At 35.0% G+C, this 24,830-nt stretch overlaps 1 protein-coding gene across 1 annotated transcript in view; it reads left to right on the forward strand.

Moving 5' to 3' along the window:
- USH2A (usherin) overlaps positions 1-24,830 on the forward strand; it is a 795,293-nt gene that overhangs the window by 97,968 nt on the left and 672,495 nt on the right. The window contains exons 7-9 of the mRNA XM_012506628.2: positions 71-255; positions 728-949; positions 2,489-2,582. Of these exons, the coding sequence (XP_012362082.2) occupies positions 71-255; positions 728-949; positions 2,489-2,582 (501 nt within the window). The remainder of the gene's footprint in view (positions 1-70; positions 256-727; positions 950-2,488; positions 2,583-24,830) is intronic.

Raw genomic sequence — 24,830 nt, forward strand, 5'->3', positions numbered from 1 at the left:
TCCGTGGTTTGATATATACTGATGGTTAAACTTAAAACTTTAATTACATCAATTAACTTTCCATTTTCAGGTGTTTTATATTATCATTCAGTTCTTTAGTCCACAACCAACGGAAATAAGGATTCAAAGGAAGAAGGAAAATAGTTCAGATTGGGAAGACTGGCAATATTTTGCCAGAAATTGTGGTGCTTTTGGAATGAAAAACAATGGAGGTTTGGAAAAACCTGATTCTGTAAACTGTCTTCAGCTTTCCAAGTATGAATATATTTAAACAATTAATTTAATAGACTGATTGGTTAGTAATAACGTACAAGTACGCTAGCTCTCTAGGCTGGTAGAGACTTCCCTTCACCACCAACTTCCTTGAGGCAGATTCTCCTAAGTCTTATCCCTAAAATGGGTTTAAAACTATGTTTAAATTTCTTGTAAAAGACATTAGAATGACTCTTATTTCAATCTCACTGGTGTTTCACAATCTGATTTTCAGATTGTTTAGCAAGTTATCTATGTAAATAGAATTTTCATTATGTTTTCAAGGAACTGTTTTAATGTGGCTTTCTATGATAATCCTGTATTGTTTATATATGAAATATATGGAATATGCTTTTCCTAGAATGAAGAATTTAAGCTTTTATTGATACTGTGTAGTAATTTCTCAACATTTTGATTTCTGTTTTGCCAAAAATGTGAATAGATTTTCATGACATCGAATTTCTTTCATTAACAGTTTTACTCCATATTCCCGTGGCAATGTCACATTTAGCATCCTGACACCTGGACCAAATTATCGTCCTGGATACAATGACTTCTATAATACCCCATCTCTTCAAGAGTTCGTAAAAGCCACGCAAATAAGGTTTCATTTTCATGGGCAGTACTATACAACTGAGACTGCTGTTAACCTCAGACACAGATATTATGCAGTGGACGAAATCACCATTAGTGGGAGGTATTATTATGAATTTTGTTTTCAACCAGGTTTTTGTCATACTTATTGTCTTAACAGCACATTAAGATGTCAGAGCAAGCCAGATTTCAAGCTTTACATTTTGAAATGATTTCATCCTCTAAGATTTTAGGGGAAGATCTGTATGTGAGTCTTTTCTCTATATAACATTGTTTTATGTATATATATATATATATATATATATATATAACATTATATATATAAAACATATTTTATAAATATATATAACATATATATAAAACGTATTTTATAAATATAAATATATATATGTACAGGAATTGATTTTCAAAAGCTGTTTCTTTTAGAAGCTATGATACTCTGAATCTGACTTAGAAGTGATTTATCCAATATTTTACTTGATTTGTTCTGGAATATAATTTTCAAATATTCTTGAAAGCAAAGAGATGGAGCTGAATTTGGAGTTGTAACTATAGCACCAGAGAGTTTTTAAGTACAGATCTTGATCTACCTGAGTTCATAGTGCACAGTTCCATGGGGAATACTTGTTTCTCTTTAGTGGAAAGAGCTGATATACCCTAAGTAGTTTATAAATGTCTGATCATAATTGAGAACATGACTCACAATATTTAAAAAGAAATGATAGCTGCAAACCTAGGCAGCATACTGCCTAATATAGAAATGTACATATAGAGTATATTTAGAATGGATTGTTCTAGAGGAATGATAGGCCTTGTGAATAAAATGTGTCTTTAAAAGCAGACCAAAATACCAGTATATAAGCATTGTTTGTTTGCTAAGTCATAGCATAATGAACAAAGCAATACTATTAAATATTCATCATCTAACTTTGGAAAAAAAGAACAAAAAAATTGAAATATGTTAACTGCATTCTGCAGTTTGTTGTCAACTTTACATTCTTTTTTTTTTTTTTTTGACAAGGTTTTTCTCTGTCACCCAGGCTGGCGTGTGATGGCACGATCATGGCTCATTGCAACCTTGACTTCTGGGTCTCAAATGATCCTCTCATCTCAGCCTCCCAAGTAACTGGGACTACAGGCATGTGCCACCATGCCCAGCTGAATTTTTTTTCACTTTTTGTAGAGACGGGGTTTTGCCATGTTGCTCAGGCTGCTCTCAAACTCCTGAACTCAAGTGATCTACCTGCCTCAGTCTCCCAACGTGCTGAGATTACAGGCGTGAGCCACCGTGCTCAGCCTGAACTTTATATTCTTAACTGTATTTTAAATAGTTTAGTAAATGCCTTCCTTTGGTACATGGTTGGTATAGATATAAAAAATTCCGTTTCCCTTTAGAGGTTGACTTGAAAATTATCTTTACAATACACTGGTTTGGATATTGGTGAAAGTCCTTCTGATATTTCCAGATAAATTAAAAACTTGTATGGATAACCACACGATTAAGGAGAAACTGATTTTGTATCAATTAAATATACAAAAATCTTCCCTGTTGAATTCAAACAATGTATATAGTCCTAGGACCTTAAATACATTCACAGTTGAGTTGGTGTTCCTTAGGAGTGTGTGATGCTCATGTTTGCAGATGTCAGTGCCATGGTCATGCCGATAACTGCGACACAACAAGCCAGCCATATCGATGCCTCTGCTCCCAGGAGAGCTTCACTGAAGGACTTCACGTGAGTTCTATTTTATGCATGGAAATCTAAAAAAAAAAATAGTAGAGATGGTGACTATAAATTCTATGAACTTAATTTTGGCCTAACAAATGAAAATAAATTTAAAAACTGATATGAACTTAAAATGTCAATTATTGCAGAGTTTTTTTAAGAAAAATAACAGCCATCAATTAAGTTAAAATTGTACTTTTTAAAAATAATTTCAGCCAGAGAAATTACAACTGAAACCAAACCCTAAGGTTTTTTTCTCTTTTGTTTTTCTTTCTTTGTTTCATCAGCATTATCATGTTTCATAAAACAATTTTTAATGTGTTTGGATAGCATGGCACTAAACAAAAAATAATTTGATTCTTACTAAAGGGTATTTATACAAAGTTATCAATACAAGAAAAGCATCGTTAGATGCAGAACAATTTTTATGTATTTATGTCAATCAAGGTTCATTTATTGCTAATATCGGGCATTTTAATTAATTGAAAATCTGCAGTAAAATGATTTATGAGTTATGTTACTTTAGTTTTCTGTGACGATCAGGGGAATTCCATAGTTGAGGTGGAATTTTAGCTTCATCTTTAGGGAAAAGAGGTAAATGGAAATAAAATCAAGAAACATTTGTTGGTAGGAATATCTAGCAACAACATCAGAAATAGCTGATATGAAAGAGGGTTCAGCAGCAGTAACAATTATACCAATAATGAGAGTAGATAATATAGACCCTTCAGTAAATATGTTTGAGACAATGGGCTGCTAATTTGCAAGAAAATAAAATTAGAGCTCTACCTGATGGTATGTACAAAAATGCACGTGGCTTAAACTTTTAGTGAAAAATAACTATAAATATATTAAAATAAAGATTAGAAGAATACTTCTGTATCTTAAATTGAGGGCTTTTATCAGCTAAGCAAATGAAATACAAACAGAAACAAACATCTAGAGCTATGAAGGAAATTAATGACATATTCTGTTATACAAATATTTAAAATTCTACACAGTGTAAGGGTTAATATAAATGTAATGTAGTGATAAATGATGGATTGATAGAAAATATTTATATCATATTAACAGGTAAAGAGTTAAGTTTCCTAATACCCTAATACATAAGCATTTACAAAATATTAAGAAAAAGATAACAGTCTGATAAAAATGAGCAAATATATGAACAAGCAATTTACAAATGAACAAATTATAATTTTAATAAACATATAAAAGGATACCCAACCTCAGTTTTAATCATATTCAACAATTGTTTCTAATATTTCAAATTAGCAGAAAATATAAAGATTGGTAACATTTAGTACTTGTGAGACTATAACCTTTAACACATCACTGATGGGATTGCCAGTTGATGTAATAGTTTCGGGAACAATTTGTCCACCTCTACTAAAATTAAATTTTCAAATATAGTGAACTACATTATATAATTGCTGTCATTCTGAAAAGCAGTTCTTCAATGACAAGTGTATGGAATGGTGTATTAGTCTGTTTGCATTGCTATACAGGAAGACCTGAGACTGGGCAAATAGTAAAGAAAAGATGTTTATTTGGCTCATGGTACTGCAGGCTATACAAACACGGTGCCAGCATCTGCTTGGCTTCTGGTGAGGCCTCAGAAAGCTTACAATCATGGCAGAAGGCAAAGCCAGAAGCCAGCCTTTTTTAAACAGCCATGTCTAAACAGCCATGAACTAACAGAGTGAGATCTCACTGCTGAAGGGAGGGCACTTCATGAAGGATCCACCTCCATGACCCAAACACCTCCCACCAGGCTAACCTCCAACACTGGGGATCACATTTCAACATGAGATTTGGAGGGGACAAACATACAAACTATATCAAATGCTTATATTTCTATCATTTTGTTACATAAATATGGGCTTATATGTCAGTTCATTTTAGCTTTTCAGATGGTAGCACTGTCTCATACACTCATGTATGACTTGTAAACATCTCTGCCTCTTGGACCTTGCCCTACACTTGTGTTTTAGTTAGTTACTTCACTTCTCTGTGCAATTTATTTTAAGATATTATAGAGCATCTTGCTTTTTAAAAAACCATCTGTAAAGGTTTTGGCAAACTCCATTTCTGTCTTCTGATTTTTACTCTGATCTAATTTACTTTTGACTGTAACATTAGTAAGAATAGTTCAATGGCAAGAATATTATCTATAATGCAGACTTTCTTTAGCACATTTAAAATGTAGTCCCTCTCCTCAGTTTCAACTCAGTCTTTGATTTAGTTATGGCCTACTTTCTTTCTTTCTTTCTTTGTGCTCAGACAAAAACTTTCATGTTCTAATTTAGATATCCTTTTGAATTTATTTTCTAGATCACTGCTTTATATACATGTAGTCCTCACCATTAGTCAATAGTTGTTTTAAAAGAATAAATCTTTTATGGTTTTCTTTTGGATTTCTAATGTCTAGAGTCTTTGCATTTGATTTGATTGGTATATTATGAGGAAAAATCTTTTAGAAGAACTGATTTTAATATGCTTGATTGTATGGCTTATCATATTGTCACAGAAATGAAATTATTTGGATTATCTCGATTGATTCACTCTTTACTGAGCCATAATTGTGGGTTTAAATTTTTGCTAATTTTATTTGTTCTAGATTTTAAAGTTAAAGTAACATTTATTATATTTTTCTACTGTCTTCTTTTGATCCCTTAAGATGGACACTTACTTCCTTATAATCAGTGATTTCTTTCATTAACCTTGTCCTCTCCTCCAAAAAGCCACTAACACCCCAATTAAAAAATGCTTTGGGATGAACTTAGTAGGGCACCTTGAACTGAATATGTCTAGTATTTGCAAGCTAATGTTTGGCTAATACCTTCGTATGATATGTTCTTTTCTGGGCTTCTCTTGCTTTCTGTTGACTAGTCAGTTGGTATTAATCTCTCTCATTTGCTTTTGATGTCCTGTCTTGTTTTTTTCTTTCTCTCTCTTTAATTGCTCACAGTTAAGTGTTTGATATTTTCTGATTCTTGGATGATTTCATGCTTCCCCTTAGAAATAGAGCCAATAAATGAATGAAGCCTCATGATTGGTTTCAGAAGTCAAGTTGGGATTTTCAGACTTGGTCTCAGGTGGTGACTGTTGGATTATGAACTAGTGAATTAATTGACTATAATTTGGGTTGAGAATACATTTTAATGCTTCTTATTTAGACCTTAAATATCTTTTGAGAACAAAAATGAAGAGGTAAACTTTTTTGTTATTTTCCTCCTTGACATATTTTGATAATTTATGAATTTAGCCATAAATTTTAAAAAGCAATGAATATAATTTACTTAGCAAAGTTTGGCAAATGCAAATGCAGCTGCAAGGAAAAAGTCAATAGACTGTTAAGTTGAATGATTTCTCAGTCCTATGATATTTTCAACAATGTGTTGAAAATGAAAAATGATTTTATAGAAGCATTCATAGTCATGACATTCTCTTTTGTTATCATTCAAAGTATTTTAATACATGTAGAGACTTACGTATCTGAGAAAAGTTGTCTTACGGTAATTTGAAAATATACCTATTCTAATGCTTTTCGTGTTGTTCTACTTTTTAAAATAATACGTTTTAATATAAGCCATTCATTTCCTATTGGAATCCATGTTTTTTTAAAGACCTGGACATAATCCAAAAAGAATGTCTTCAATTCCACAGTATTATGCTATCCATTAATAATATTACTCAATAAACAGGGCTTTTGTGAATTATATTACGGACATTTGGCAAACAGATGAAAATGTAAGCACTGAAAATATGCCATTCTTGGCAATTGTCTTTCCTATGAGAAAGTGTTTTTAGTAGAAGCGAAAATGAATGAAGTTCAGAAAAAGTGGAATGGTGAATTCAGGGGCAGGTTCACATACTTAGCCATCCTAAGGAATTTTGCATACAAAATATTCTTCATTTGTTTATAAGGTCAGTGTCACAAATTGGTAGCTCACAGGTAGAAACAGTGTTTAAACAGTTTTAATTTAATTTTCTGCAAGAGTTTTCACTTTAAAATATTTATTCTTCAATCTTTTCTCTTTTTTTTTTGAGAGGGAGTCTCGCTCTGTCACCGAGAGTGGAGTGCAGTGGCATGATCTTGGCTCACTGCAACCTCAGCCTCTCAGCTTCAAGCGATTCTCCTGCCTCAGTCTCCCAGGTAGCTGGGACTACAGGTGCACACCATCATACGCGGCTAATTTTTTGTATTTTTTTTTGTAGAGATGGGTTTCACCTTGTTGGCCAGGCAGGTCTTGAACTCCTGACCTCAAGTGCTCCACCTGCCTTGGCCTCCCAAAGTGCTGGGATTACAGGCATGAGCCACCACTCCTGGCCCTCAACTTTTATTTTAAGTTCAGGGCAACGTGTGTAGGATGTGCAGGTTTGTTACTTAGGTTAAGGTGTGCCATGGTGGCTTGTTGCATAGATCATCCCCTCACCTAGGTATAAAGTCCAGCAAACATTAGCTATTCTTCCTGATGCTCTTCCCCCCACAACCCCCACCATCGCTAAGAGGCCCCAATGTGTGTTGTTCCCCACGATGTGTCCATGTGTTCTCATCATTCAGATTCCACTTATAAGTGAGAATATGTATTGTTTGGTTTTCTGTTCCGGCATTATTTTGCTAAGGATAATGACTCCCAACTCTATTCATGTCCCTGAAAATGATTTCTATTCCTGGTAATACACAGTAATTGGATTGCTGGGTCAAATGGTATTTCTGCCTCTAGATCTTTGAGGAATTGCCACACTGTCTTCCACAATGGTTGAACTAATTTATACTGCCACCAACAGTGTAAAGGTGTTCCTTTTTCTCCACAACCTTGGAGCTTCTGCGCAGCAAAAGAAACTATTGTCAGAGTGAACAGACAACCTATAGAAGGGGAGAAAATTTTTGCATTCTATCCATCTGACAAAGGTTTAATATCCAGAGTCTAGAAGGAAGTTATAACAAATTTACAAGAAAAAAACAACCCCATTAAAAATTGGGCAAAGAACCCTCAGTCAGCAAGTTGTTGCCAGGGGAGGACATGAATGTCTTCTTTTGAGAACTGTCTGTTCATGTTCTTTGCCCAGTTTTTAATGGGGTTGTTTGTTTGAGAACAGTTCTCAAAAGAAGACATATGTGTAGCCAACAAACAAATGAAAAAAAGCTCAACATCGCTGATCATTAGAGAAATGCATATCAAACCACAATCAGATACCATCTCATGCCAATCAGAATGGCGATTATTAAAAGTCAAAAAATGACACTTACCAGTTTTTAATTCCTCACTTCTCTTAATCAGAACATAGTCTAACACTGTGTCCATTTCCTCCCCTGTCAACAACTTGCTGTCTTCGGGTGGCATTTACCCCACTTACAACAGTATCACTCTTTGGTTTGCTACAACATTCACTACTACGTATATCCTTACATCTGGGCAACCTCACTTTCGTGAACTACCTGGCCTTCAAAGACTTTGAGCTTCTGAACCTTGTAAAGCAAAACCAATTGATAGATTGAGACACTGGAAGCTAGAATACATTATTAATTATTCTGAGTATAGCAAGACCAGCTGTTCATTGGTATATTCATTGTTAACGCCTATTTCTTTATACCCCTTTATAAAAATAAAAACTCACAAATAACCAAAAACAACTCAAGAAAGTCTATTAGCAAAGACACTGTTGACTCTGATATGAAATTAAAGCCATGCTTACTTTTTTTTTTATTACATTTTTGACATCTAAAAACATTTACCTTGGGGAGCCTCACTGATTCTCCTCTGTACTCTTTGACTAGGAACTCCGATACATTTTGGTACTGCATTGGCAATTTTAAGGCCTTGACCTTAATGTATGATGCATACCATAAATAATAATGGCATATTTCACTCATTGAGAATACTTTTAGAATACTTGTCACATTTATTCCCAAGAATGAAAAAAAGCAGTAAATGCTTAATTTACTAGGCCCACTTTAGAACTGATTTAGGGTGAAACAAATCCAAAAGCCTAGATGCTGTTCATTAACTTTCATACAAAGTTAAATATTTCAAAGTAGAAATTGGAAATACATGGTATTGAACTTGCATGTATCTTTATATATCTCACAAGTTACAAACATATGTTATTTATAAATGTTTAATTTTATTTGAATAAAAAATAGCCACTGTTACTTGCATTTTTAAGTAAACTTTTAATTTTGAGATAATTGTAGATTTATATACAGTTGTAAGAAATAATATAAAGACATTTTGTGTACTCTACCAATTTGGCCCATGGTAACATCTGGCAAAACTAGTGTTTTTTTTCTGTTTAAATCAAAAGTGTGATTTGTGTACGATAAAATATACCCACTTAAAAATATATAGTTTGATGAGTTTTGGCATATGTGTACCCTATGTAATCACCATCCCTGTCTAGATATGGAATGTTTCTCTCTCCCAAACATTCTCTTATGCTTCTTTGCAGTCAGTGCTATCCCTGAACCCCCAATCCCAGGAAACCGCCAATCTTCTTTCTATCAATACAGATTAGTTTTGCCTGTTCCAAAATTTCATAGCATAGGGTTATTTGGTATGTAATATTTTGGTACACAGGCTTTTAAATCCCACCTCACCCCCGCTTTTAGATCACTCCCTAATTACCTGTGCTATTAGCTTTACTGCAACATGGTATCTCTGCCCCACTTAATCAGAAATCCATTATAAGTATCAAAGTGTATATATTAAGCTCATAGGTACACAATACAAGCTAGGAATTGGAAGCCTCGGTTTATCTGTCAACTAACATATTTGCAAAGCTATAACATATTTATTATTTCTTTTTCTTATCTAGTACTTTCTTTACTTGATCTAAGAGTTCAAGTGTTGAATAGAATCTAGTTTTAAGAAAAGTGTTGTCAGTTGAAACTTGAATCCTTATGAGTTGTCTTTTTCCTTTAATAGCTACATTTACCTTTTGGGGCTCTGGCCAAGAGTGATGCAATGATCAGTGTCTCAGCCAAGCATTGGCACTTCATTGGCTACTTAGCTATTCTTTCATCATTTTGTGACATCATTACCTGCAAGGGTAGCCAAGCCTTCACAGAGCAATTTATTAGTAACCATGAACACTTCTTATTATTTGGCTCTAACTTATGACCCTTTTATAACATTAATCATAGATCTTATGAATTAACTACAATCAAACTACCAGTATAAATTTTTGTTAGCATTATAAATAGCACAGCCAGCTTGAAACTTTTTATATAATAAGCCTTCCTACCACTCAATAATTTGAATGGTGCCAACATCACACTCTAGAATGCTTATTATATAAATGAATATTTGTTATTTTTGAAAGTATGTTCCTTTAGAGCACCAAAGTCCAAAAGTATGAATCATCATGACTAATTTGTGTCATATTTATATTATGCATCAGGCTTTACCACTGCTTATTTTTTCTCTGTTTGTTCACACATTTTACCCTAAATGTATTTTATTTATATTTTAATTTTTGTACTGCTAGTAAATTAATTCATTTTTATATAACTAGCATTCACACAGTTCATATTATAGGATCTACATTTGATATATGTTTAGTAAGTCAAGGTAAAGAATTTTCTTTCCTCTCTGACATGATAATATTATTAATCTTTGAAAAACACTTGAACTAGTTCTTTCCCTGAGATCGGTATGTGCATAAACACTTTTAAAATATAAGTTGAAAACATGAAAAAGAGGTTATGAACATGGAGATAAATTAAGACAGCCTTACAGAAGAAGCAAATAGAGATAGTGAAAATATAAACATAGTAAAAGATAATATTTGAAGGGATAAGAGTAAAGAATTATCTGAAGGTGAGGAATGACATGATTTTTCTGAATTCCAAGTAGGCTAAGAAAAGTAAATACATACATAGGTATAATATAATGAATCCAATAATCACCAAAGACCAAGCAGCCAGAAAGACAGAAATCTGATAATCACCAAAGACAGAACAGCATCCTAAAAGCAGCCAGAGAGAAAAATACGAAGTGTAAGAAATTAATTTTTAAGACACTACTGATAAATTTCTCAATAGCTACAATGAAAGCCAGAAGACAGCAGAGTAGTACCTTTGAAATGCAGAGAGAAGGGGCAAGAAATATGGAATTCTATTTGTAGTAGTACTATCAATTAGAAACAAGAAAGAAAGAATGCATTTTTAGTTTATAAATATATATCAATGTTATCAGTAGTAGACTCTCAATAAAAGAATTTTTAGAGAATACTTTTCATAAGGAAATACAGTGTTTCCAGAAAATAGGCCTGGTGTGAAGGAAGGAATTGTGAGCAAGTAAACCAGCAAATATGTGGATAAATATAGAGGAAAATTTACTGCATTAAATAAAAATAATGTTGTATGTAAGAAAGAGTATAAAAAGTAGCAAGATACCATTAAATGGTCATTAAAAATAGCATTTAAAGGGAAAGGATAAACTCCAACTTCAGCTTCCTCTAGCCATTCTGTTGCACCTTAGGGTAAGAAGAGCAGTTACTGAGAAATACTTGTAAAGTTCACAGCCAGTGAGCACAGGGCTCATTAAAAACTGAAAACTAATCCTAGAATCAAAGAACTGGGGTCCCCAACCCCTTGTCCACTGGCCAGTAGTGGTCTGTGGGCTATTAGAAACTGGACTGCACAGCAGGACGTGAGCAGCTGACGAGCTATCATTACTGCCTGAGCTCCGCCTCCTGTCAGATCAGCAGTGACATGAAATTCTCACAGGAGCATGAACCCCATTGTGAACTGCACATGTGAGGGATGTAGGTTGTGCACTCCTTATGAGAATTTCTGATGCTCTGAGGTGGAATAGCTTCATCTCAAAACCATTCCCCATGTCCTGCCCTCACACCCAGTTCGTGGAAAAGTTGTCTTCCACAAAATCGATCCCTGGTGCCAAAAATATTGGGGACCACAGCCATAGAACGCTTTCCCTACCCTCTCATCTTACCACCACACCATGAAAGGCCTGTTTACCAGAGTTCCCTTTACTCAGTACATCATGTCTGGATTTCAACAAAGTTACAAAGCACACTAAAACACCAAAAACAAGGAAACAAACAACCTCACAGTTTGAAGAGATAGAGCAAAAATGGGAATGAGACTCAGACATGGAAAGGATATGGAAATTATCAGACCAGAAACTTAAAGCAGCTCTGATGAATACACTAAAGGCTCTAATGGAAAAAGTAGACAACATGCAAAAATAGATGGCAATATAAGCAGAAAGATAAAAATTCTGACAAAGAAGCAAAAAGAAAAGCTAGAGATCAGAAACATTTTCATAGAAATAAAGAATGCCTTTAATTGGATCATTAATAGTTGGGGACAGCTGAGAAAAGAATCTGAGTTTGAAGATGTGTCAATAGAGACTACCAAAATAGAAAGGTAAAAAGAAAAATGACTGAACAAATAGAGCAGAATATCTAAGAACTGAGGGACAACTACCAAAAATGTAAATACATATAATAGGGAAGAAAAAAAAAGAGGAAGAGAAAGGAACAGAAGAAATATTTGGAACAATAACGACTAAGAATTTTTCATATTCCAAATGCAGAAAAATCAAAGTTAGAGAAAAATATCTTAAAAGGAGCCTGGCTGAAGGGGGAACATCTAGCCTATGAAAAAGCAAAGATAAGAATGACATTCTACTCCTCAGAAAGCATGCAAGCAAGGAAAGTGGTTAATACTTAGGTGTTGACAGAAAAAAAAAAATTCACCTAGAATTCTGTATCTTGCAAAATTATCCTTTAAAAGTAAAGGAAAAATACTTTCTCAAACAAAAACCAGTAGACTTTTCTTGCCTTGCAAGAATGTTAAAGGAAGAACTTCAGAGAGAGAGAAAAAATGATACAGGTCAGAAAACTCAGATTTATGTAAAGAAAGGAAGAACATTAGAGAAAGAATAAATAAAATAACTTTTATTTTTCTTATCCATAATTGATCTAGTAGATACCAGTTTGTTCAAAATTATAGTAAGAACAACGTATTTCATTATTATAGCATGTGTGTAAGTGAAATGAATGCCAGCAACAATACAAGACACCAGAGAGAGGAACTAGGAATACTTTATTATTATTAGGTACTCATGCCACCCTTTAAGTGGTATCATGTTACTTAAAAGTCAACTTGGAACTCTCCCGTGACATTATTTTGTCTTGATAGTTCAAGCTCCGCCTGCGGTTCTCCCGTCCTCCATGCCAGGTGTCAGGGGCTGCTCTGGATGTTAACTCTTCCGCCCCATGACTTCCAATTCCAAAATGGCGGCGCAGAAACAAGCTGCCACGCCACAACCCCACCGCGCCCCCGACCCCCGCCAAAAAGAAAAATTAACAAATATACAGTGCTGAGATTATCACCAGAAATTGTCACAATAGTCCAGAACTCAAATATGAAGATATAACTGTTCTCAGGGCCATAAGGAAGTGAGAAACACCAAGTGGATGGTAAGAGAACCTGACTTTCACATTTGTAGCACTCGTTACCCCATTTTGCCTGACACCAAATATGCAGAAGATTTTCCTCCAACTCACTTTTTTCTACACTGGAAAAATTAAGATTGAGGTAAACCACCAGCTTCCCCAGCCATCCTGGGTTACAGGAAAGAGACCTGTCCTATCCATGCCTCAACCCACTGGAAGCGTCATGAGTGCCTAAAGGGAGACATATTCCTGAAGACAGGCGGAGACAAAGGGGGATGTAGGTCTGTCATCCCCAGCCCGGGGAAGTCTGCTCTGTAACTTGACCAATGAAGACACAAGGTCAGAGTGGCTGCTTGGCAGCACTATGATACAGGAGGATTATTTCACAGTTCTCCTCGGCACAAACCCTTAGGCAGCCTTCCCATACTGTCAGGATATTCCCTTTGGGACCTCTCTTGTTAAGAAGGGCACAATTGGATTTTTTACTGAAGCCAAGGCGAACCTGGGCTTAAAGCGCCCCCTATAGCTCCCTAGAGGAAGCAATTAGGCAGGAAAGACGTAGATGTACGTCCGCAAGAAAAACAGCAGTAGGAAACTATGATGTCTCCAAACAGACAAAGCAGGGAACCAGGGACTGGCCCTAACAAGACAGTAATATGTAAGCTCTCTGACCAAAAATTTTAAAATGCAGTTTTAAGAAAACTCAGTGATCTCCAGTACAACACAGAAAAATAATTCAGAAATTTATTAGAGAAATTTAACAGAGATTGAAATTTTAAAAAATCAATCAGAAATCTTGGAACTGAGAAATAAATTTACCGAACTGAAAAATTCACTAGTAGCTCTCACCAGCAGAATGGATTGAGCAGAGGAAAGAATGAGTGAGCTTGAAGACAGAATATTTGAAAATATATGGTCAGAGGAGAAAAAAAGAACACAAAGAAATGAAGATTTCCTACAATATATAGAAAATTATTAATACCTCAAAAGGCCAAATCTAAGAATTAATGGTATTCAAGAGGGAGTTGAAGAGGAAGGATTAGAAATCTTATTCAACAAAATAATAACAGAAAATTCCAAAATTTAAAAGTCTACTTGGATTAGTTATAAATGTATATTACAAGCTTTATAGGGCAACCCCCAAAAAAGTTTTAAAAAGGTATAGTTGATATATTTAATACTTACAAAGGAAAGAAAATGGAACCATGTAAAAATGCTCAACTAAAACCACAAAAGATAAAAAGTATATAGAAAACAAGAATAGAAACAAAGAACAAGGGCAATGAATAAAAAGTAGTAGATATTAATCCAACTATGCCAGTAACTACTTTGAGTGTCAATGGTCTAAATACATCAATTAAAAGAGACAGATGGTTAGAATGAATCGAAGAATAAAACCAACTCATTTTATAATGCCAACATTACCCTATACCAACACCAGACAAAGAAATTACAAGAAAAGAAAACCACAGATCAGTATCTCCCATAAAAACAGACGCAAACATTCTCAACAGAATATTCAAAATAAAACTATTGAGCAATGTGTAAAAATAATTATATATCAGAACCAAGAGGGATTTATCTCAGGTTTGCAAGACTGGTTCAACATTCAAAAATCAGCTAAAGTAATGCCTCACATCAACAGGCTAAAGGGGAAAAATTATATCAATAAATGTAGAAAAAGTATTTGACAAAATCAAACATCCATTCATGATCAAAACTCTCCTCAAATAAGGAGTAGAGGAGAACGTAGTCAACTTAATGGAAAATATGTATAAAAACCTACAGTGAACATCATACTTAATGATAAGAAACCAGAATCTTTCCTGCTAAGATCAGGAACAAGAAAAGAAATGTTTCCTCTCCCCACTCCTTTTCAGCAATGTATTTATTAGGAAGGAATAAAAACAACAACCTCATTTCAAAATAAGGCAATAAAGGAGAGGGAAAGAAAAAGGATATATAGAAAACAGAAATTCCAAATAAATAAACAATCATAACAAATCTAAATGTGCTGAATGTATTAGAATTATGAGACTGGCTGAAAGAGAAAACAACGTCTACCTATTGTCTGAGCAGAGGCTGAATTAGGGCAAGAGAATGTCTTAGTCACAAACTTTACAAAATCACCAAAAAAAAAAAAACCCTATTAAGCAAGATTTATAATATTTTTATGTTATATTTCAAAAAGTCAAATGATTTAAAAACATATAATTAAAAATCAAAATTTTAAGTAAAGACATGTTAGTGTTGCTTGTTTTATGATCCTGCGTTATTTTGTAATGGAAACTGTTGTTTCTAATCAATCCATAATTCCTACCTACCAGTTTTATAAGGTTGGCATGTCCCTGTCTCATATAAGGTTTTATAATGGTCTAGAAACAGACTAGGCATGATGGGACATTATACATAGCTATTTTTTTTAAAACTGTAGAGTGTTTATTAACTTTTTCCATTTGGTTCCAAATATTGGTAAATATTTTCTAGTTGTATACAGAGGTTCATATTTTTCCTTTGGCCTCATGCTGCAATGCAGCTCAGCATGGTACTTGTGCTGAGGGTGTGAGAGACGTACTTAAAAAACAAGCACATTTCAAGTTTGAAAATTTAAGAAAGCTGGCATGAGCTACATAAATATTAGGCAGAATAGACATTACTGTTTCATTAAGGAAAAAGAGGCTTATTATATAATTATAAAATGTAAAATTCTAAGCTTACATGCATCTCATAATATAGTTTCAAAAGTATAAAGCAAAATTTTATAGAACCAGAAAGAGAAATTGGCAAGTTCTACCATCAGCATAGAAGAATTTAATACATCTCTTATTAAAAATGTCTTTTTATAAAAAGAAAGAAAAGCTACATACTAGCAGTTGTCATTAGCAAGACAACACATATATAACTGACAAAGGTAACATTTAAATTGAGCAAACTATTTGAAAAACAGACAAAAGAGGTGAACAAGTAATTCACAGAAGAAGCCAGAAGTGGCAACTGAAATGGTCAATATACATGTAAAGACATGTGCAACTTTACTGGTTATCAGTAAACTAAAAAAAAAAGAATGTGATAATATTTTATACCCATCAAGTTGGCAAAGATTGCAAAATCTGGAAATTTCAGGAACTGATAAGTAGGGACTCATACACCACTTATGGGAAGGTGCTGCTGCACTATGGAAAACAATTTGCAAATGTCTACGTGGAACACTTTACAGTAGTGGATATGAAGGAATATAGCTATCACATCAACATGACCAGACTTCTCAAACAATCATACTACAGAAAGCTTGTTTTAGAATAATACATACACTGTATACACTTATATAAATTTTAAAATCATACAAATAGAAGAAACTGATAAAAGGATAGGAGGCAGGACTAACTTGCAGCTCCCCCTCGGACAGACAGAGCAGCATGTGGAGACACACATCATGAACTTTTGCTCCAAGAACTACTGCAGCAACATACCAGGAAAGCCACGAGAATCCACAGATCCTTTGAAGGAAATAGATTGCTGCTGCAGGCTCCAGGAGACAGCCGAAAAACTGTTAAGTGCCCACAGTGTGAAAGGGGGATCTTCCACCCCTGAACACATACCCTTCCTGGGGAACCTGAAGGTCCAGATCACAGGTGATGGATTTGGCCTTACCTGGAGCTGAGACAAACTTAGAGAGCCGGACAAAATATAGGGGTAAAGGAAGCAGGGGGAAGAGCCCTGTGGACTCTCTCAGCCCCCAGGAAAACCATTTCTGACTTTGTCTCATAGGGTCCTTGGGTAGGACTGCCAGTGGAAGTGGGGAAAGACCACATGGAGAAGGAAACTTCCAGATGAACTCTGTAACAATTTCGACTGAATGCGAACTTTCCCAGCAGAATCTGGGGGAGAGGGTGAACTGGGAGTGCAGACACAGCACAGAAGTTGCATCAGGCAGGGAGGTGTGAAACCTGAAATCCCTGCTTGCTTTCCCAGTGGGGAGACCTGGAGCAGGGGCAAGTCCTCAGCCCTGTTCACCCATTGCCTGGAAATAAACTCTGTGCTGTTGCGGAGGGTATTTTGGGAGTGAGACTGGCCTTTTGGGTTGCATGGGAGCTGGGTGAGCCTTTCACTGCCAGCTTTCCCCTACTTTCCTGGCGACCTGTATGATGTAGCAGAGGCAGCCATAATCCCCCTAGAAACATAACTCCATTGCCCTGAGAACCACACCCCCAACACCAAGAACAGCTTCAGCAAGCCCTGCCCAAGGAGAGTCTGAGATCAGACACACCTAACCCTGCCCCTACCTGATGGCCTTTCTCTACATGCCCTGGTAGCCAAAGACAAAGGACAAAATCTCTTGAGAGCTCTATGGCCCTGACCACTGCCTGAGAAACTTATCCAGGAGACTCTAGAGCAAGCTTGTATCCTCCCTATACTACTGCTGTTGATGTTCTCTTGAAAGCGCCACCTCCTGTCTGGAGGCCAACCAACACAAAACTAGTGCAATGAACAAAAATACAACAAAGATCTTCACAGAGTCTACTTCACTCCCCTGCTATCTCCACCAGAGCAGGTGCTGGTTTCCAGGGCTGAGAGACCTGAAGACTGATCACATCACAGGGTTCTTTGCAGACACTCCCCACTACCAGTCTGGAGCCTGGTAGCTCCACTGGGTGGCTAGATCCAGAAGAGAAACAACAATCACTGCAGTTCAGCTCTCAGGAAGGCACATCCTGGAGCACCACATCCAGGGAGCACCCATATCCAGGGAGCACCCTGTGGGAAGAAAGAATCTGAACAACAGCACTTGAGCCCCAGATCTTCCCTCTGACATAGTCTAACCAAATGAAAAGCAACCAGAAAAACAGTTCTAGTAATATGACAAAACAAGTTCTTTATTATCCCCAAAAGATCACAATAGCTTACTAGCAATGGATCTAAACCAAGAAGAAAACTCTGAATTCCCAGAAAAAGAACTCAGAAGGTTGATTATTAAGTGACTGAAGGAGGCACCGAAGGTGAATATGAACTCAAAGGAATTTCAAAAATGTTACAGGATATGAACAGAAAAATCTCCGAATAAATAAATAGCATAAATAAGAAGCAATCATAATTTCTGGAAATTAAGGACACAGAAAAATGCAAAATACACTGGAAAGTCTTAGCAATAGAATCCAACAAGTAGAAGAAAGAATACCAGAGCTTGAAGACAAGGCTTTTGCATTAACCCAATCAAACAAAGACAAAGAAAAAAATTTTTTTTTAATGAACAAGGCCTCCAAGAAGTTTGAGATTATGTTAAATGACCAAATCTAAGAATAATTGGTGTTCCCAAGGAAGAAGAGAAATCTAAATGTTTGGAAAATCTATTTGAGGGAATAATCAAGGAAAACGTCCCCAACCTTGCTAGAGATCTAGACATCCAAATACAAGAAGCTGAAAGAACACCTGGGAAATTCATCACATAAATGTCATTGCCGAGGCACATAGTCATCAGGTTATCTAAAGTCAAGATGAAGGAAGGAATCTTAAGAGCTGTCAGGCAAAAGCATCAGGTAACCTGTGAAGGAGAACCTGTCAGATTAACAGCAGATTTTTCAGCAGAAACCCTGCAAGCTAGAAGGGATTGGTGTCCTATCCTTATCCTCCTTAAACAAAACAGTTATCGGCCAAGAATTTTGTATCCAGTGAAATTAAGCTTCCTAAATGAAGGAAAAATACAGTCTTTTTCAGACAAACAAATGCTTAGAGAGCTTACCACCACCAAGCTAGCACTACAAGAACTGCTAAAAGCAGCTCTAAATTTTGAAACAAATCCTTGAAATACACCAGAATACAACCTCCTTAAAGCGTAAATCTCACAGGACCTATAAAAAAATAACACAATTTAAAAAAAGTATTCAGGCAACAAATAGCATGATGAATAGAATGGTACCTCACATCCTAACACTAACATTGAATGTAAATGGCCTAAATGCACCACTTAAAAGATACAGAATGGCAGAAAGGATAAGAACTCACCAACCAAGTATCTGCTGTCCTCAAGAGACTCACCTAACACATAAGGACTCACATAAACTTAAGGTAAAGAGGTGGAAAAAGATATTCCACGAAAATGAACACCAAAAGCAAACAGCAGTAGCTATTCTTATATCAGACAAAACAAACTTCAAAGCAACAGCAGTTAACAAAGAGGGACCTTATATAATGATAAAAGGACTAGTCCAACAGGGAAACATCACAATTCTAAATATATACGCACCTAACTCCGGAGCTCCCAGATTTAGAAAACAATTACTTCTAGACCTAAGAAATGAGATAAACAGCAACACAATAATGGTGGGGGACTTCAGTACTCCACTGACAGCACTATACAGATCATGAAGACAGAAAGTCAACAAAGAAACAGTGGACTTAAACTATACCTTAGAACAAATGAACTTAACAGATATTTACAGAACATTCTACCCAACAACTGCAGAATATACATTATTCATCAGCAGGTGAAACATCCTCCAAGATACACCATGTGATAGGCCACAAAACAAGTCTCAATACATTTAAGAAAACTGAAATTATATCAAATACTCTCTCAGACCACCGTGAAATAAAATTGGAAATTGACTCAAAAAGGAACCCTCAAAACCATGCAAATACATAGAAATTAAATAACCTGCTTCTCAGTGAATCTTGGGTCAACAATGAAATCAAGATGGATATTAAAAAAGTCCTTTAACTGAATTGTTTGATATAGTGACACAACCTGTCAAAACCTCCACGATACAGCAAAGGTGGTGCTAAGAGGAAAGTTCATAGCATTAAATGCCTACATCAAAAAGTCTGAAAGAGCACAAATAGACAATCTAAGGTCACACCTCAAGGAACTAGAGAAACAAAAACAAACCAAACCCACTCTTATTGACTTAATAAGGGAATTAAAAAAAAGTATGCTGAGATTGCTAAGATCTATTATAATAATGAATCTTCTATATGTGAAATAGTGAAGAATAAAAAGAAATTAGTGCTAGATTTGCTGTCACACCACAAACTGCATAAGTTACGACCACAGTGCTAGATAAGTGCCTAGTTCAGATTGAAAAAGCATTAAATTTGTGACTGGAAGACATGAACAGAAAATATGTACTATATGGAACCAAAATATGTACTTGGAACATAGAGATCTGGCATCTACTGGAGGTCTTAAAATGTATTCCTTGTGGAAAACAGGACTACTTACTGTATTTCTAAATTCAGATATTATTAGTGGAGTGGAATATATATGACAGTGTCTTGTTTCTAAGTTGAGTGGTACATAAAATGGTACAATTCTTTTTTAATTATTCATAAATTTATTTTTAATATTTCAGTATAATTTCCCTTAAGTACAATAATATGATTGATTAATCTATCAGGAATAGATTATCTATGTAAATACTCATGCTACTACTAAAGATAGAGTGGAGGTGACTCTATTCACAATGGAATAACCATTACTAAATTCATGATTACTGTGTACATTTATAGTTTTACTGTGAAGATTGATCATTTGCTAGCTTTAGCCCTCAACAAATATTTATAAATGCCTTCTATGTGTAGAACATTATGCTAAAGTACAGCCATTATGTCTTGATTACAGATGCAAGTATTTGAAAATATTGAAGGACCTTCATTTGTGAAATTCAAAAAAGATTCCCTGACAGACACTAATTACTATAATAAATAGAGATGACTTCAGTGCAAACAAATGATTTAGGCTAACAATTACTAATTAACAAATAATATAAATAGCATAGACATTTTAAATCTTAAAGAGAAATTTAAATGCAGCAATACTTAAGGGTTTTTTTAATTTACTAATGTAGTAGTCAAGTCTAATACTACAAAAAATTTCTAATATGAAATACCCTTTATATTTAAATAATCAAATACCTTTTATATCAGTTGACTAAGTTTAGAGGAATCTTAAATGTTAAAAAACATCAATAACGCCTTATGCTTCTTAGTATGTGAATTCGTATTTGTATGATGTATATTATTTTGGAGAGTTGCCTGTAAACAACATATTAATATAATGAATCAAGGTTTTCTTCATTGAAGTCCTTTGTAAAATAATGCAGGTTATCCTGAATAAATATGGTCTCTATTCCAGGCCATATTTCCTGGAATATCAATAGAGTTAAATTATTCTGGTTGTAGTCAAATAGAATTGCTTTATCTCATCCCACTATCTACAATCTTGAACAAACTTTAAACTCCTCCTTCTGTTCTCTTAAGGGAGCGTGGTGTGTCCACATGTGTCTTTTTTATTTAGTGCCCTGAACAATCCATAAATAAGAGGAAGAAGGAATAAAGAAGGACAGGGATTTCAAAGGAGAAATCAAATACCTAACAATATACAGTATTGAAACTTTACAAATAAGAATCCAAGGCCTCTCATGCAAATGGTTGCATCTCATTCAACCACTAGACATAATTAGGTCTGTATTCACAAGGCCTGTAGTAAGGAAATTCTGCTTAAAAATAAATAGGCTATCAGTTATATTTATATATAGACAACATGTAGACTGAAGGATTATCCGAACAATCCTGCCTCCAGTTTGTTTTTCCAAATATAGGTTTTAGGTCACATTATTACAATTTACTTTATTGGATAATTTTCCAATCTTCCATTTCACTTTGCCCATAGAATTAGACTAGGCATTACTTGAATTAGAATGTTTCTAAAAACAGCCACTTATGTTAATAGTTGAAATATTGAAGTAACTATGTATGATGTGTTTGTGATCATTGTATTGTCACCTATATTCGATCAGTATTGTCCAACTGTATTAGTAGTTATTTATTTTATGCTATTAATTTCAGTATCTAGAGAGTGAGTAAGTACATTGTTATCTGTGAACACTTTAATTATGTAAGAATTTCTAGCCAAGGGAAAGATAATTACTGAGAAAGGAATATGTCATTGAAGGATAAACACATGGCATTTCTGTCTTCTCAGTGGTAAAGGATAGTATTTATTTTGGCTTTTCCAATTGAAATTACATAATCTGTAGGTAGAAATTCACAGGTGAAGTATTATTGCATTTGCCTTTACACCTTTAATGTTACTATTCAATTAAATGCTAGTCACATTAAAGTACAGTCCTGTAATGTGTCATAAATGCAAAGAGTCTGTTAGGACATTCACTCACACATTCACCAAATATATATGATCACCTCCCATGTGCAAAGCACTGAGCCATTTTCTATCTAGATTCTCTATGTAGTTTGGCACTTTATCTGTGTCCCCCTCTGAAATCTATCACTAATAATAAATTAACAAGTTTGTCTAACATTACCTTTGCCATGGTAACATTAGAGCTACCTAGGGACACTTCTATTGGAAAAAAGATATCCCAGTACACTAAGGTTTTTATGTTTATAAAGATGATTTCTCTACCTAGTAGACAAATCACAGTGAAACTGGATCCTTTGAATTACAATTGAATTGCTCCAGCCAGAGGAAAGGGGAAGCCTTGAATAGAGCTGGAGGACAATTACTATTATTAGAGATTTAGGCTCTTAACATTTCCAACACAGGGGGCTGGTTTATACTGATGGGAGAGGAAAAATTTATAGATTTTCAGAGGGTCTGCAATGCATTCAGGACGATCTGGGAATAGTTTAAAAAATTACTTCTTTTATTCAGTGAGCAGTACTATAACAGTACTAAAAAGTGATCATTTTATAATCTCTCACTTTGAAGCAGATTGTCTTTCTCTCTTTCTCACATAGGGAGTGCTGCATCCATATCTCTAGATTTTATAGCTAGGAGTGGAATAACTACATCTCTTGGTTTCTAGGGCTTTGCTGTCCAGTTTAGATTCAGCAGAAAGTAAAGATGGACTGAGCCAGAGTGACTCCAGTCAACCCCTCTCTCCCTCAAATACTGTTTTCTGTCCCGGAAGCCAGTATAAACATGGAGATTAGAAGTGAGGTCTTTGAAGGAAAACATCCAGATATATAAATTGAGTACCTACTATGTTGTAGGGCTCCTTCTAGGCACTTCTTCAACATATTGAAGACAAGTTGTTTTCGATGACTCGTTGTGATCGTTATGAACTTAAGCTTCCAAAGGTCATTGACACTGGGAGTTCTCAGGACCTTCAAGGGAAATTTTCTCCCTAGCCCCCAACCTTTTGCAAGGACTTTATGTATCTTTGTCTAAGAGGATATTTTTCTTCCTTCTTTTTTCAAAGATACATAGTAGGCATTTAAGATTGTTGGATAAATGACTGAATAAATAAATTGCTCTTGCAGTTAAATTACTTAAACTTGTATTTTACACAAGTTTCTACTTTCTCTGTAAATTTGAAGGTGTTAAGAAATAAATAAAATTCAGTGTGTGGCTTGTCACGGTGGCTCCCGCCTGTAATCCCAGAACTTTGGTAGGCCGAGGTGGGCGGATCTCTTGAAGTCAGGAGTTTGAGACGAGCCTGGGCAACAAGGTGAAACCCTGTCTCTACCAAAAAATACAAAAATTAGCTGGGCATGGTGGTGTGTGCCTGTAGTCCCAGATACTCGGGAGGCTGGGGCATGAGAATCTCTTGAACGTGGGTGGTGGAGGTTTCAGTGAGCCCAGATAGTGCCTGGGCTCCAACCTGGGCAACAGAGCAAGACTCTGTCCTTTGTCTCCAAAAAAAAAAAAAAAAAATTGAGTCTATTAGGAGTGGAGTTGATAAAAATGCTTTGGAAACTATGGGTTATCTTTCAAAGATTGTCTTTGCTGCTCTGTAATAGTAACGAAGGAACACTATACTTCAGTTTAATGATCCACAAGAAAGAACTGTCATTGTGTATTATTAGAATATAACGTAATAAAATAAATTTCATCAGTGTCTTTTAGATTCAATGATTATTCAATGATTTTCATACCTGAACATGTCAAAGTATTTGGCTGCAACTTAGCGGAGTTGATTAGTAGCCTTTAAGAAGCTATCAAAATGAAAGCAGTTAAATGAATCAGTGACAAAGGTCCTTGACCCTGATATAGCCATTGTCTAATCTCATAATTTGAGCATTCAGGGACATATCGGGGGAATCCAGTTGTTACAGAAGAAACTGAAACATAATTGAAAGTGACAAATGATCAACTGGAGATTGGGAAAACATGAAATAGAAAACCATTTGCTTCAGGAGCTGCATAAAATATAAGATGCACACAGAGTTCTTGATTTTAAATCAAACTTTAAAATCACTGGTAGAAAAGGTAGATGAAAATTATGAGAATTCAAAAATTTACTTATAATGCACTTACCAATTATTATTTCTTCCATTTTTTCATGGTTATTCTTGTATTATCTGAAAGGAGTTGTTAAGAACCAATTATGGGACGAAGAATTTAATACTTCATGAAACTTTATAATCAAAGAATAGGCTACAAAGTATTCCTTCTGTCTGTCTTTGCAAACCAACAAAATGATAATAGAACAGTATCATCTTTAGGATCAAAGACCCAAATAGGCATTGGTGTGTCATTTACTTGTGTATGTCTTCAATCAAATTTAAAACAAATTTAGGCATCATCTCTCAACATCTTTGCTTCTGTATATTAATCCCATTGTTTTGAAAAAAAATGTATATTTTTTACAGATCATACTGTGTTTACTGGTGGCTCAAAAACTTTTTAGCTTACATAGTAGTTGAAAAGAGAATCATTTTTTCTGCAGTTTTTTGCTCATCTATGTGTAATTTAAAACTGAAACATATTAATTTTCTTAGGTTTTCTTAGTGAAATGTTACATGCAAATACTGTATAATTATCTCATAACCATCAATGCAGTTACATTTTATTTGCCCTCAATT

The sequence above is a fragment of the Nomascus leucogenys genome, chromosome 5 (assembly GCF_006542625.1).
Source record: "Nomascus leucogenys isolate Asia chromosome 5, Asia_NLE_v1, whole genome shotgun sequence".
NCBI classification, from domain to species: domain Eukaryota; kingdom Metazoa; phylum Chordata; class Mammalia; order Primates; family Hylobatidae; genus Nomascus; species Nomascus leucogenys.